Consider the following 13,031-nt stretch of genomic DNA (forward strand, 5'->3'; position numbering starts at 1 on the left):
CCAAGCCCGAGCCCGCCAGACTTTCGGGCCGGGCCGTTATTTTCCGCCACTATCCTGGGCCGAGCCGGGCCAGGCCGGGCCTTTAATCAAGCTGTTGTGTTTTTTTTACTAGGACTATAGCCTAATTGGGTGGGGAGAAAGCTATGTTATAATCAGAAATAGGAGAATTACCTTTGAGCAAGTTTGGAGTAAAGTCTGAGGTATGGAACCATTTTAAAAGTCGTGGGCAGTGACAATATGTGTCGGCTTTGTTGAGGGCATTAAGCGCGGCACGCTGTCGCCTATAACAGCAAATAAAACGGGGACTTGGATGATGAACAGACACATGAAGCAGGCTTGCCGTGGCAGAAAAGATGATAGTCAGCCTTCAACCTCCTCTTTTGTTACTTCTCCAAGCGTGAGGACGAGGCAAGCCCTCACAGAGAAGTACGTTGAGTTTTTTTTTTTTACGTTTCTTCATTCAGATCCATTTGCGATCCGTTCCATTCTGAATAAACAAACAGCGCAGTTTACATGCTTCGTCCTTGTTGCATTATTCATTAAGATCATTTTAAACATATTTCAGATTTTCATTTCAAACAACTCTGAATTGTATGAGAACGTCAGACGTATTAAAAAAGTGTCGGGTTAAAATCGGGCTCATGATTCCAGTTAATGTGTCGGGCCGGGCTTGGACACAACGCTGCTACTTTATGGGCTCGGGTCATACGAAGGGCTACCAGTTTGATAGGGCTTTCGCTTTAAATATGATTATTCATTAAGGATACTATTTATAACACTGGTCATGTTAATGATCAGTTTGTGACAATGACAATGGGTAACTATCCCATTTTTAAACAGGCCGGAGGGCTTCACCACCAGATGTCCTCAAAACTGTGTCAGTTTGTGACACAATCTATCCCTAACTTCACCACCAGATGTCCTCAAAGTTCTGAGTGAAACCTTTTTTCGATACAATTGGCTTGAAAGCTTCACTGCTTCAGAAAGCTTCAGTTCGCCATCACTAATTCATACTATAGTTTGTCTAAAAAAAGTCACGTATATCCAAATCCAAAGTGGAAAAAAAGTGATCGTATAATATGTAAAAAAAATAAAAAAAAGTGGTATAAAAGTCATAGTACATTATGTGTAAAATATATATATGTTTAAAAAAAAAAAAATTTATTAGGCATGGGCCAGTATACAATTCTGACGGTATGATAACCTTCAGCAAAAATATCAGTTTCACGGTATTGCGATAGCGCACTTACAGCGACCATGTTGAATGTTAAAAAAAAATGTCAGTTAAGTGTATCGAAATAAGTCATAAAAAAGTCTATGAGGTGATTGTATAGAAAGTTTAAAAAAGTATTATCAGAATCAGAAAAAGTTTACTATAACTCATGTGAAATTTGCCTTGGTGAAAGGTGCATACATAAACAAACATATTAAACAATATGAATTATTAAAAATAAATAATAATACAGAAAAACTAATACATATACAAAGTACGTCGTCAGCGGAGGCAGCAGCGTACCAGGTGGCGATGGAGCAGCTGAGGACGGACTTGATGATGGCTGTGTAGACGTGCAGCATCACTGGCTTTGGCAGGTGGGATTCTTCAGCTGCCGCAGGAAGTGCTTCCTCGGTTGTGCTTTTTGGGACTCCAGGTGGTCAATCTCCCACCTGTAGGCGGACATACTAGTATAGTATGTTGGAAAAATTCATGAAAAGGACATAGTAGTATATTATGTCAAAAGGTCCTAACATAAAAATTGAAATGAAATAGAAGTAAAAAAAATTTCATTATAGCATGTTGAAGAAGTTATGAAAAGTCATAGTGTATGTCGAAGAAAGTCATAGTATAGCATGTCGAAAAGCCATAGTATAGTAAGATGAAAACAAAAATCATAAAAAAGTCATAGCGTAGCATGTCGAAAAGTCATAGTATAGTTAAGATAAAAAAAAATAAAAAAATCATAAAACAGTCAAAGTCATAGTATAGTCTGTCGAAAACAAAGCCATGTACAATATGTTGAAAAACTCATAGTATAGCATTTTGAAAAGTAGTAAAAAAAAAATATGTCAGTAGGGTGTCTGGGTAGCTCACCTGGCGGGGCATGCGCCCTTACAGAGGCTCAGTCCTCGCCACAGCAACCGCAGGTTCGGTTTCAACATGCAGTCTTTTGCTGCATGTCGCTCCCCCTCTCTCTCTCTCTCCTCTTTCATGTCTAAACTGTCCTATCAAAAAAAGGCCTAAAATGCAAAAAAAAAAAAATCTTAAAATTAAATGTCAGTATAGTACGTCTGAAAAAGTCATATTATGGTATGTTGAAAAAAATACAGTAGAATATAAGTTAAAAAAAAATCATAAAAAAGTCATAGTATATGATTTCGAAAGAAAATAAAAAAGTCATAGTATGGTATATTGAAAGAAAATAAAAAAGTCATAGTATAGTATGTATAGTATGACTTTGTGCCCTAAAAATGTCATTAAAAAGTAATAGTATAGTATCCAAATAAAAGTCATAAAATGTCTTAGAATAGTATGACCACTTTGCCCGGTCGGTTATCTGCATTTCCAAGTCTTTAATACAGCTTTTAGCTGGAGAAACAAAAAATTAATCACTTCACATTTGCAATAAAATAACAGTATAAAACTTTTTTTTTTTTTTTTATTATATTTATTGATGTAGTAACATCGGATACATGAAGTGAAATTCTTCCCACAACTAGCAATATGTTACAGTAAAGAAAATAAAGCAGCATTTTTATATTTACATAAACGTGGAAATCCCGGTCAAGTTAATTCTATTCAAGTAAATAAGGGACTGAAAATGAACATTACGAGGTGAGTGAGGTTGAGTGTGCATCCCTCTTTAAGACGGAAAATAACTGAATGGGTGAAATGGTGTTCACCGGTGACTGGGTGCGTCTAGGACAGTGCTCCTTGAGTACAGTACAGCTGATAAACTGTTCTGCTCAGAGCTGGACCCAGGTTTCTGAAAAACAAGGAAAGAAAATTAAAGCATTCATAAAATCGCAATTTCTCCTGGTACAGGTGCATGTCATCTTACAACTCAAGTTAACACGACCCGCTAACATTTGTGTGTTTTTTTTGACAGTCCCTTAACTTCTAGTTGAGTAGTGTTGGGCATCGTTTGGATTTTAACGATTCGGATTCCAATTCCGATTCTTCCTTTTGATTCCGGTTCTTATCGATTCTCGATTCCGATTCTTTGAGTGGTGGAGTTTAAACGGGTCACATGCCTATTTCACAAATAAGAGGAAAGTTTTATTTTGATTCAAAATGTGGGTTGCAATTTGACGGGGCTTTTTCAACGTAAAATAAAGCCACACTAGAGCACCGCTTACTGTGCTCCAAGGCTGCAACACAAAAAGCGCCTGGCCGCTACGGAAACCCAAACTTGCGCATGTTAAATTGGAAAGTGATGATCGGATTTGAAACCAAATCCTCCAAACGATTCCAAAACGATTCCAATACAGAAACGATTCCGATGGAATCGTAACTTTTTAAAACGATTCCAATTAGGAATCGGTTCTCGATGCCCAAACCTATAGTTGAGTATATTTTCAGTTAAGTCACAGTAGTTGGACTCAATTATGACTTTTTTTTTTTTTTGGACAACATGAATCTTTGGAACATGCTAGAAAAAAATATGAATCAAGTTTACACTACAAACCTTTTCAGCTTCCCGTATCGGATGGAAGAGAGGAGTTTCTCCTTCTCTGCTTCACTTGCACACTTTTTATAGGCCGTCAGAAGACTGAGAGAGAGAGAGAGAGAGAGAGAGAGAGAGAGAGAGAGAGAGAGAAAATAAAAGCTCTTACAGCATCTCTTACAGTAGCTTGGGCCCATAGTCCTCAGTAAAGATATCAGTTTCTGCCTACCACCCAGTTCTGCTGATCTAAATAGACCTTTTTTGGGTTACACTTTACTTGAAGGTATCTACATAAGAGTGACATGACACGGTCATGAACGCGTCATAAACATTATAAACAAGTCAAACGTTTATGACTAACGATTGTTGTGTCATTCGGTTTTTGTCATGACAAGTTATGGTTAGGGTTAGAGTAAGGGTTAGGGTTAGGGTTCATGTGTCATGACAGTGTCATGTCTCTCTTACGTAGCTACCTTCAAGTAAAGTGTTACCCTTTTTTGTTGCTGCTGCATGAAATCATGAGTACATTACCAGGAGAGGAAAAAAAAAGGAGATGATGGGTAAGAAGTGAGAGGTTATAGTAAGTACAGACTGACATGTCTGTACGTTCTAGAACATGTGAGCTACCTGTGCGGGGTGCTGTAGTGCTCCAGGATAGCAGCTGCCTTGTCTCCAGACAAACCGCTGAACTGCATCAACTGTCTGGCAAACACTTCCCTCACGGTCTGACACTACAAGGGACGAGAAAGACACACCATGTAACACTGCGATTAAAACAAAGAAAAAAAATTTTTTTTATCCCTTGTGTTGTCGTCCCGTAGACCATGCAACTTTTAGTTTTTCCTGGGTCAAAATTTAAAGTTAAAACCTCCAGACACACTTTTGTCACTTTTCCCGAAGTTCTTTGTCAAATTGTATTCGGACATTTTTTGATTTCTCGGGCAGTTTTTGTCACTTTTTGACGTTTTCTCACTTTTTCCAATGTCTTTGTTGATCTTTCTGCGGTTTTCTTTGGCATTTTTTTTTTTTTTTTTTTTACCTACATTTATGTCACTTTATTCAGTGTTCTTTAATCTTTTTTTTTTTTTTCTTCAAATGCTATAAAATTAAATAAAAACACCCAAATTCAATAAAAATTGTGAACTGATCAGTTATTTAACTTGTGAAGAGCGTTGTTTTTTTTTCCCAATTTGGTTGAAGGAAACCCAAATTTCTGATATAGAAACGTTTTGAAAATGGGTCAAATTTGACCCAGAGGACAACAGGAGGGTTAAAGTGCAAATACACAGTACACGTGTACACAGACACGCACCTTGTTTTTGATTGCGCCATAGTTGAACTCTGCAAAAGAAATGAGAGAGCAGGAGGCGGTCCCGCCCTCCTCCTCATCACTCCCTCCATCACCCTCCAGCTCTCTGGAGCGACAGATCAGCGTACAGTTCTGAAATAAAGATGAAAGGAGGACATGTGTAAAGCCCACATCACAGTTAAAGCTATAGTGCGTAGTGTCTGTCTCCCCCATGAGGAATTCTAAGTAATGGCACAGTTGCTAGTAGCCAAGGAGGACACGGAGGATTAAAAATAAAAACAAGACGGACTCTTCAGAAGAGGTCATTATCTTCACTCTTCACCGGACGCCACGATCTTCTGAACATAGCCATACTGAGAAATACAGACAGTTGTGTTCCCCAGATTCTGTATGGGTCTGCTCATGAGGTGGCTTTTGCTTAAAAAGAGAGAAAGATGAGAGAAAAAGATACCGTCTGTGTGTTTCACCTGGTACAGTTTAGTCAGGTACCGCGTCATGACTGTGAGGTAGGCCGCCGACTCCCTCACGTCCTGGACTCTCTTCACGAAGAAGCCATCGACTACCTAACACACAAACGCATACGAATGACAAGAGCACACAAGACGTATATATACACACACTACACACACACACAAAATCGGCAAACCATCACGAAACCACAGTAACATTTGCTGTCGCTTATTTGTACTACGATGGAGCCAATAGTCGTGTGATGTGTTTTTTGTGTTTAATGACTTTAACTTGTTCTAGTGATGTCTAGAGCTGGAACCATTCTGGATTTTTTATGAAGATATACATTTTTAGCAACATTATGGCCATTTTGGCATCAGAAAGTTGTGCTAAAGATATGTATTAATATGGATTTTACGACAGCACACAGTACAAATAGCAGTCAATTTTGAACAACAGAAATGGCAATATAATATGATAATCGTGAATAAAAACACAAGGACAATAAAAGTTGAAACAAACCTAAAATGTAGTCTTTATGTACTGCAAATTATTTGCCAACATACATGGCTATTCAAATATATTAAGCCAGTATTGTTCATAAATATTGGCCCATATAGCAATTTGGTCATATCTGTAGTTGTACAAGAATATTTTAAAAAGTTATTAGCCAACAAAAGTATTGTGATTTCTTTACTACATAGAATTTTTTTTATCTTCCCATGTAGAAATGAATGGGATACGGTTGTGGTTTTATGTAATCACGAGCATGTAATCATTAAAAATGCGATATTGCCGGGAATAGATGCATATTTGGTTGTGCTGCATTATGTACACCAACTGTGTTCCCAATAAAAGTTTGAATAAAAATAAATAAATATAAATGCTGTACTGAAAGAACAAGAAACAAAATGACAGATGCATGTATTTCAACAAAGGAAAATAAGAACAATTTCTTTAACGAGGTGCACCTGAATGCACCATCCCTGTCGGCTGCCACACAAACAATTTTTTTGGAGGTAGCACAACCGCGACTCCCTAACTAGACATAAAAGAACGAGGTGCCCGTCAAAACCGGCACATACTTCTTTCCCTAGCAGCACAACGGCAAATAATCACAAACTTCACGGCGATCAGCATCCAGCTGTACTGGTCTGGATCTATTGTTGTCCAAAGTGTGTACATGGAAGCGGAGGAGTGTGTTCTCCCACCTGTGTGTTGACTATGGCCTGCTGCAGCGTGGTTTCAGGTAAACTCAGGTGGGAGGCAGCCGACCCGCACTCCTCTACCAGATAGCAGGGCCTACGGAGACCACACCTCTTCAGTCGAAACTGATGCAGGGAAGAAAAGAAGGGAGAAAGACAAAAAGTTGAATGATGGTTCCACCCAGTAAAACCATTATATATAAAAGAGAAACTCAACTAAATTGTGACAGGGATTTGGCTTTGTTCTTCACATTTTGCAGACTAAATGACAAATAACAATTTGACTAAAAAAAAAAAACTGAAAAATGAATTGCCAAAGGAGACTATGCACCACACACACACACACACACACACACACACACACACACACACACACACACACACACACACACACACACACACACACACACACACACACACACACACACACACACACACACACACACACACACACACACACACACACACACACACACACACACACACACACACACACCTTCTGTTCCCTGAAGCGTCCATCGATGATGCTACCACACAGGTCGTCCATCCTCTTCCTCTCGATGATGTAATCAAGGACGAGCTCCCTGCCTGTAGGGGCACGCAACTGACCTGGAGGAGGGAGGGAGGGAGAGAGAGAGAGAGAGAGAGAGAGAGAGAGAGAGAGAGAGAGAGAGAGAGAGAGAGAGAGAAACACAAGGATTGAGGCTATAATGCATTTATGTAGATAGATGGGCAATGTGCAAATGACTTAGGGGGACATTAATGCCCAAAGTATGGAAGTAAGTGAGGACACTTTCTTTTAAAACCAGAATTACGAGTGTCTTACTATTTGTTTTAAAATTCACTTTGGGATTCTGTTGATCACTTTTAAAGCCACACGTGGTTTGGCTGTGTTGTAGATTTCTGATCTTCCTAATTCTGCACCAAGACCTCCGCAGGAAGTACTGACAACCAAATGTTGTTAAAAGTTCAAACTAGCAAAGTGACTTAATTTAGACGACACATTTTTATCAGCCTGAGAAGAGAATGATATGAGAATGAAAGAGTGTATAATATTGTAATAGTTAGGGCTGGGCAATATGGAGAAAATCACATATCACAATATTTTTGACCGAATACCTCGATATCGATACCGCAACAATATTGTAGATTTTTGATAAATAATCATCAGTAATGTGGATATAATGACTAAGTGGGTAAAGGCAAATACTAGAACAGTTACAACAGTCTGGTAAGTTCAGAAAATGACATCACTTTACTGTAATGCAGCCTTTCAAACCAGGAAAAGACAACACTTCTGTCTTATCATGATATTACGATATCCAAAATCTAGGACAATATCTAGTCTCATATCACGATATTGATATAATATCCATATATTGCCCAGCTCTAGTAATAGTAATGGCATAACAATGGCTCGGGCTACCCACTGGACACCGGTACTAAACAAAAGAGAAAACTATAAATTCTGTCTGGAGTCAAAAGGTGAGAAGTAAAAAAACATGACTTGAAAATTAAGCTATAAAATAGCACGCTTGATGACGCCATTTGGAGAAAAAAAAAAAAAAAGGTATAAGTCACAGATTCTGTATTGTCCCAGATGCTATGATTAGCTTTGCTCATTATTTGGTTGCTGTCCCTCTGAACAGCAGTACCTCCCAACATTTTCAGTTATGCCCCTCTTTGGAAGCCGGGAATATTATCAAAAACATGCAATTTTGGAGAACAATTCATGTTTTTTTGTTACGTAAAAGTAGGGCTGGGAAAAAAAATCGATTTGATTTAAAAATCGAGTTGGTAGGTCAAATCGATTCATATTTTTAATCCAAATACAGTATAAATAATTTGGATGTTTAACAATCTTTGTTGCACACTGCACAGTGACTACACTTAGAGAAAGGGTTTGCCTTTGCAATTTTGTTTATGTTGATGCACTTTAATTAAATACAATAAATATATATTTTTAAAATATATTTACAGTTCGCAGTTAAAATCGCAGATTTTTTTAGGGAAACAAATCGCCCAGCTCTACATAAAAGTAGGTTTTAGAGGTAAATATGTGCCCCTAGTTTACCTTCTTGTGTGTGTATGTGTGTGCGTTACCTGGAACAGGTGCCACCTTTTCTCGAGCAACCCACAGGAAGTCTCCAACGTTTAGCTTCCTAACATCGAAGGTCACTCCATTCCTCTGAAGCTCTTTGACCAGCTCCTGCTTGCGGTGGCTGCTGCCGCTGCACGGGCAAATCAAAAAGGTCATGAAATACACATGTGCGTGTACTGTACACGTATATCCAGACAGCTCTCTTACCCAGTTGTCTCAATGAAGTCAACACAGAGTATAATTTCGTAGGTTCCGGGCAGAAGACACGCTGCATTAAACTTTCTGCTCGTCGCATGCGAGTTCTGGGGGTTTTCCGATAAACCCATCCCGTCAACGTCCCTCCTTGGCGAGGCTTCGCAGGTCGGCCTCTCCGTGGGGCTGTGGAGAGAAGACGATTCCTTTTGTTCCAGCAGAGGAAAAAAAAAAAAAAAAAAAGAGCAGAAGGTGAAGACTTCACTTATTTAAAGCAATCTTACTGTAGTCTGTCTTCTTCCTTCTCTTCGTCGTCGTCATCACTAGCGGTAAGGTCCACGAGCCCAGGACCACCGTGCGCTTCCTCCGCGTCCCCCTCTCCTTCACTTCTAGCCTCTTCTCTGTCCCCCTCCGGGCCATCTTTAGTCCCTTGTTCTACGCACTCCAGTCGCTGCGCCAAAGCCAGACCCTCTTCTGTCAGAGAATACCTGGGCAAAAAGGAGAGTGAACTAAATTCACGTCGCTGTGGTATTAAATGACACGGAAAAACTGCACTAAACTTAGGTTAGAAGTTTGTCAGCATCCCAACACTGCTCACTGTGTACCTTGCAGGGTTGTGGGTCTTCATCACAAAGTTCTTCTGAATTAGAGTGCTCACCGAAGACCAGGCAGTGTACTTACTGCCTAGATCTGGCTACAGACACGCAGACGGACAAAGTAAAAGAGGGAACGATTTAAACTCCGTTTTGAAATAAATCGACTGCACAAGAAGATAAACAGATATCAAAACCAGGGGTTAACATTAACAAAAGGATGCAACGATATTTCACTTACGACAGTGAAAGACTTATCACAGAGACGCTGCGCTTCTGCTTGTAGCTCCATCTTAAACATATAACCTTTGCTACCTGGGATCTAGAGAGAGAGAGAGAGAGAGAGAGAGAGAGAGAGAGAGAGAAAACAATGGGATTTGGATTACTAAAGGCCTAATGCAATACATTTAAACTACATGTGATGGAGAAAGGTGTACCTGGGACTGCCTGTAAAGTGTGAGCAGCACAGCATAACCTCCAGACCTCTTCTGGGGTATGTAGTCCCTTTTCTTCTTCCTTCCTCCTCCTCCTCCTCCTCCTTTGTCTTTCCCTTGATCCCCTGCTGCATTCTTCTACAAGGAAAGATGGCAGACACAGGAACGTTAGAAGTTACACCTATAAACACTTTTCTATTTTTACTTTCCTTTTATCGCTGACTGATATAACACAGAATGGTGGTCTTTTTGTTTTGCAGCGGGACCAGGCAAAACACAATTTTGCTCCTCCATGTATAGTACTGCCCTGTATATGGAAGGATGACCATAATCTCTCTCATCTCATCTAAGTTACCTTTCTGGAGGGAGCCAGGCTGTTGTTGTCCTGTCTGCCAGGACGGGGCGCTCCTTCAGGGAGAGAGTGAATAGGAGCGTCTGGGCCTAATGGAGACGGAAAGAGGAAAAACACAGAGGAGCTGGTGTGATTACATACATAAACTAAAAAACTTAAACATACTTTAAGACTACTTTGTTATGACAAATCTCCAACTATAATACAAATCGCTTAATACAAATTAGGTCGTGTGGGTTTTGTTTGTTTGTTTTTCTGATTTGACTGGTTGCCTGTGATTCTGATGACCTATGATTTGAACTCTGAACTGCTCCACCTTTTTCTTAAATGCTCATGGTGTGAAATATTTGTAGTTCATATATGTACAGTATTCATATTTCAATTGATTCCTTCAAAATTCATTCCCTTCTGAAAACATTCTGTAATACCACTAGTTTCTCATCCTGTATTTAACATAGTTTCTCCCACTCTCAATGCAGCCACCAATTTTTTTTTTTTTTTTTTTTAATGATCTCCTATTTTACAGATTCCTTTGCAACGACTTATCTTCACAGCCTTGGTTCCTGGCAATGTCTTATTTGGACAAGAAATAATCTAACATGCAACATGCGTTTCTTACCGTTCTCTTTAAGGTACCGTTGCAGTTTTTGATCCAATATTTTACAGATGCCGTCTCCAAAGTTCTGGAGGATCTTTGCCTCTTTGGCGTTTTGAAGCGGTAATGGATATTTATTCAAGGAGCCGATGGCCTGGACAAAGACACAAAGAAATACACAGAAATAAAGATAGACTTAAGTAAAAGTAGTAATACCACAGCATAGAAATACTCTGTTACAAGTAAAAGTCCTGCATTCTTCACAAAATCTTACTTAAGCAAAAGTACCAAAACACCAGCATCGAAATATACTTGAAGTACAACTAGTAAAAGTACATATTATATTCAGCGGCTACTTCATTAGGTACACGCGTACAATCTAATGTGATCTAATACAACAGCTCTGCCACAAATTCATCAAGCCCTTATACTTTATAACATCACAAATTTGAGTTTTAGCACTCTAGTTTTTGGATTTGGGAGAGAGCTGTTCATGTTTACTAATGTTTTTGGACTGTCTGACCAAAAACTGACAGTCCAAAATCCAAACCAAAATTGCATCAAAACGGACTAAATTAGGCTACTTTTAGAATAGAATGCCTTTTTATTGTCACTATACACATGTACAATGAGATTAAAAGCAACTCCTTTCCCAGTGCCAACATATACGTAAAAAATGTAACGTGAAATAAAATAAGCAGAGCAAAAAAAAAAAAAAAGGGGGATTATTAAGCACAGTTGAGACACTATATACATATGAAAAAATAAGTATGGTTTTATATTCAGTAGGGCTGGGCAATATATCGACATTATATCGATATAGTGATATGAGACTAGATATTGTCTTAGATTTTGGATATCATAATATTGGGATATTCTGATCTTTTCCTGGTTTTAAAGGCTTCATTACCGTAAAGTGATATAATTTTCTGAACTTACCAGACTGTTCTAGCTGTTGTATTATTTGCCGTTACCCACTTAGACATTATGTCCACATAACTGATGATGATTTATCTAAAATCTAAAAGTGTGAAGATATTTTGTTAAAGCACCAATTGTCAACCCTAGAATATCACTGCAATATCGATATCGAGGTATTTGGTCAAGAAAATATTGTGATATCTGATTTTCTCCATATCGCCCAGCCCTAATATACAGTGTGATATGCAGTCTGGGTTATTGCACACTATTTGAATATTGCCCAATAATGGTGTAATAATGAGTAATAGATTTTCTCAGAACTAATGGTTGTAGTTGGTCCCCGGTGGACTTCTTTAGCAAGTTTTATGTATCGGATTTTCTTCGATAGAGATAAATATACAACAGTTATATGCAGTAAACACAAAAACTGCAGAACTGGAGTGAAGAGACCACCCTCTTTACCTTCTGGTAGGTGTACTGGATCTTCAGTCCCTTCTCTTTGGCCTCGTCCCGGAGCTCAGTGAGCCACTTGAGGAACAGTGGGTTGGGGCAGGAGGGCAGGGCGCGTTTGCGACCCAACCGGACCGGCTCCGCAGCTGGCATCCCTTTGGGTCTGTCAGGAGAGAAATTACACGTTAGACTGATACGGATAGCATAACACATAGCACACCACGACATGATCAAAGACAAGCAAACGTTACATTTACATTGACAATTACCTGGGAATGAGTTGACTGACAAGTCGGAATGCACGGTGGGGTTAGCTCTAGCCAGGTTAGCCATTGTTAGCAATGCCAGTCGATAACAACGCATTACGCTGTTTCTTGGGGCATACAAACAGCGTAACAACATGTCCACAGGTAGACGTTGGACAGGACTGGGTGTACGACTGATTTAGTGAGACACAAATAAGACAGGAGTGCTAGTAAACTGTATGTTACTACAGCTTTCACTGCGGTTGACGCATGGAGACAACTGCAACTTTAGCTAAGATTTAAGCTAACGCTGGCAGCCGCTAATTAGCAACGTGAAAGTTTTTCGCTGACAAGCCACCGTGTTTAAGCAACATGTGTAGAGGGATGTAGCAGAGGAAAAAGTGAGGTAAAGTGTGCTTGTGCGTGTAAATGCGGCTCACCTTTAACCTGTGAGTTTGCAGCAGTTGCTGGCGCCTTGCATTCAAAGACACAGCAGATCACGTGTTCTTTGTTGACATCACG

General features: G+C 39.4%; 1 protein-coding gene across 2 annotated transcripts; it reads right to left on the bottom strand.

Annotated features, from left to right (window-relative positions):
• Positions 1 to 2,669: 2,669 nt before the first annotated feature.
• Positions 2,670 to 13,031, bottom strand: mus81 (MUS81 structure-specific endonuclease subunit). Of its 2 annotated transcripts, none has more exons than XM_028606144.1 (17): positions 12,950 to 13,031; positions 12,277 to 12,427; positions 10,918 to 11,047; positions 10,302 to 10,387; positions 9,950 to 10,084; positions 9,754 to 9,834; positions 9,525 to 9,613; positions 9,204 to 9,407; positions 8,935 to 9,105; positions 8,730 to 8,857; positions 7,123 to 7,235; positions 6,633 to 6,752; positions 5,439 to 5,534; positions 4,975 to 5,103; positions 4,290 to 4,393; positions 3,684 to 3,767; positions 2,670 to 2,981 (listed from the first exon to the last, which is right to left on the bottom strand). In XM_028606144.1, the coding sequence occupies exons 2-17, from the start codon at positions 12,415 to 12,417 to the stop codon at positions 2,915 to 2,917; spliced, it is 1,878 nt and encodes a 625-aa protein (XP_028461945.1). In that variant the 5' UTR covers positions 12,418 to 12,427; positions 12,950 to 13,031; the 3' UTR covers positions 2,670 to 2,914. The 2 variants fall into 2 exon arrangements, with proteins under 2 accessions (XP_028461945.1, XP_028461946.1); XM_028606145.1 differs by lacking the exon at positions 12,950 to 13,031 and adding an exon at positions 12,534 to 12,929.

Source organism: Perca flavescens, chromosome 19, assembly GCF_004354835.1.
Source record: "Perca flavescens isolate YP-PL-M2 chromosome 19, PFLA_1.0, whole genome shotgun sequence".
Taxonomy (NCBI): Eukaryota; Metazoa; Chordata; class Actinopteri; order Perciformes; family Percidae; genus Perca; species Perca flavescens.

Coding starts and splice junctions, on each gene's coding strand:
- mus81 (XM_028606144.1), bottom strand. CDS start 12,417: ATGCCAGCTGCGGAGCCGGTCCGGTTGGGTCGCAAACGCGCCCTGCCC. Junction 10,388..10,917: donor ACGGTACCTTAAAGAGAACG/GTAAGAAACGCA, acceptor CGTCTCCATTAG/GCCCAGACGCTCCTATTCAC. Junction 9,614..9,753: donor GTGATAAGTCTTTCACTGTC/GTAAGTGAAATA, acceptor GCGTGTCTGTAG/CCAGATCTAGGCAGTAAGTA.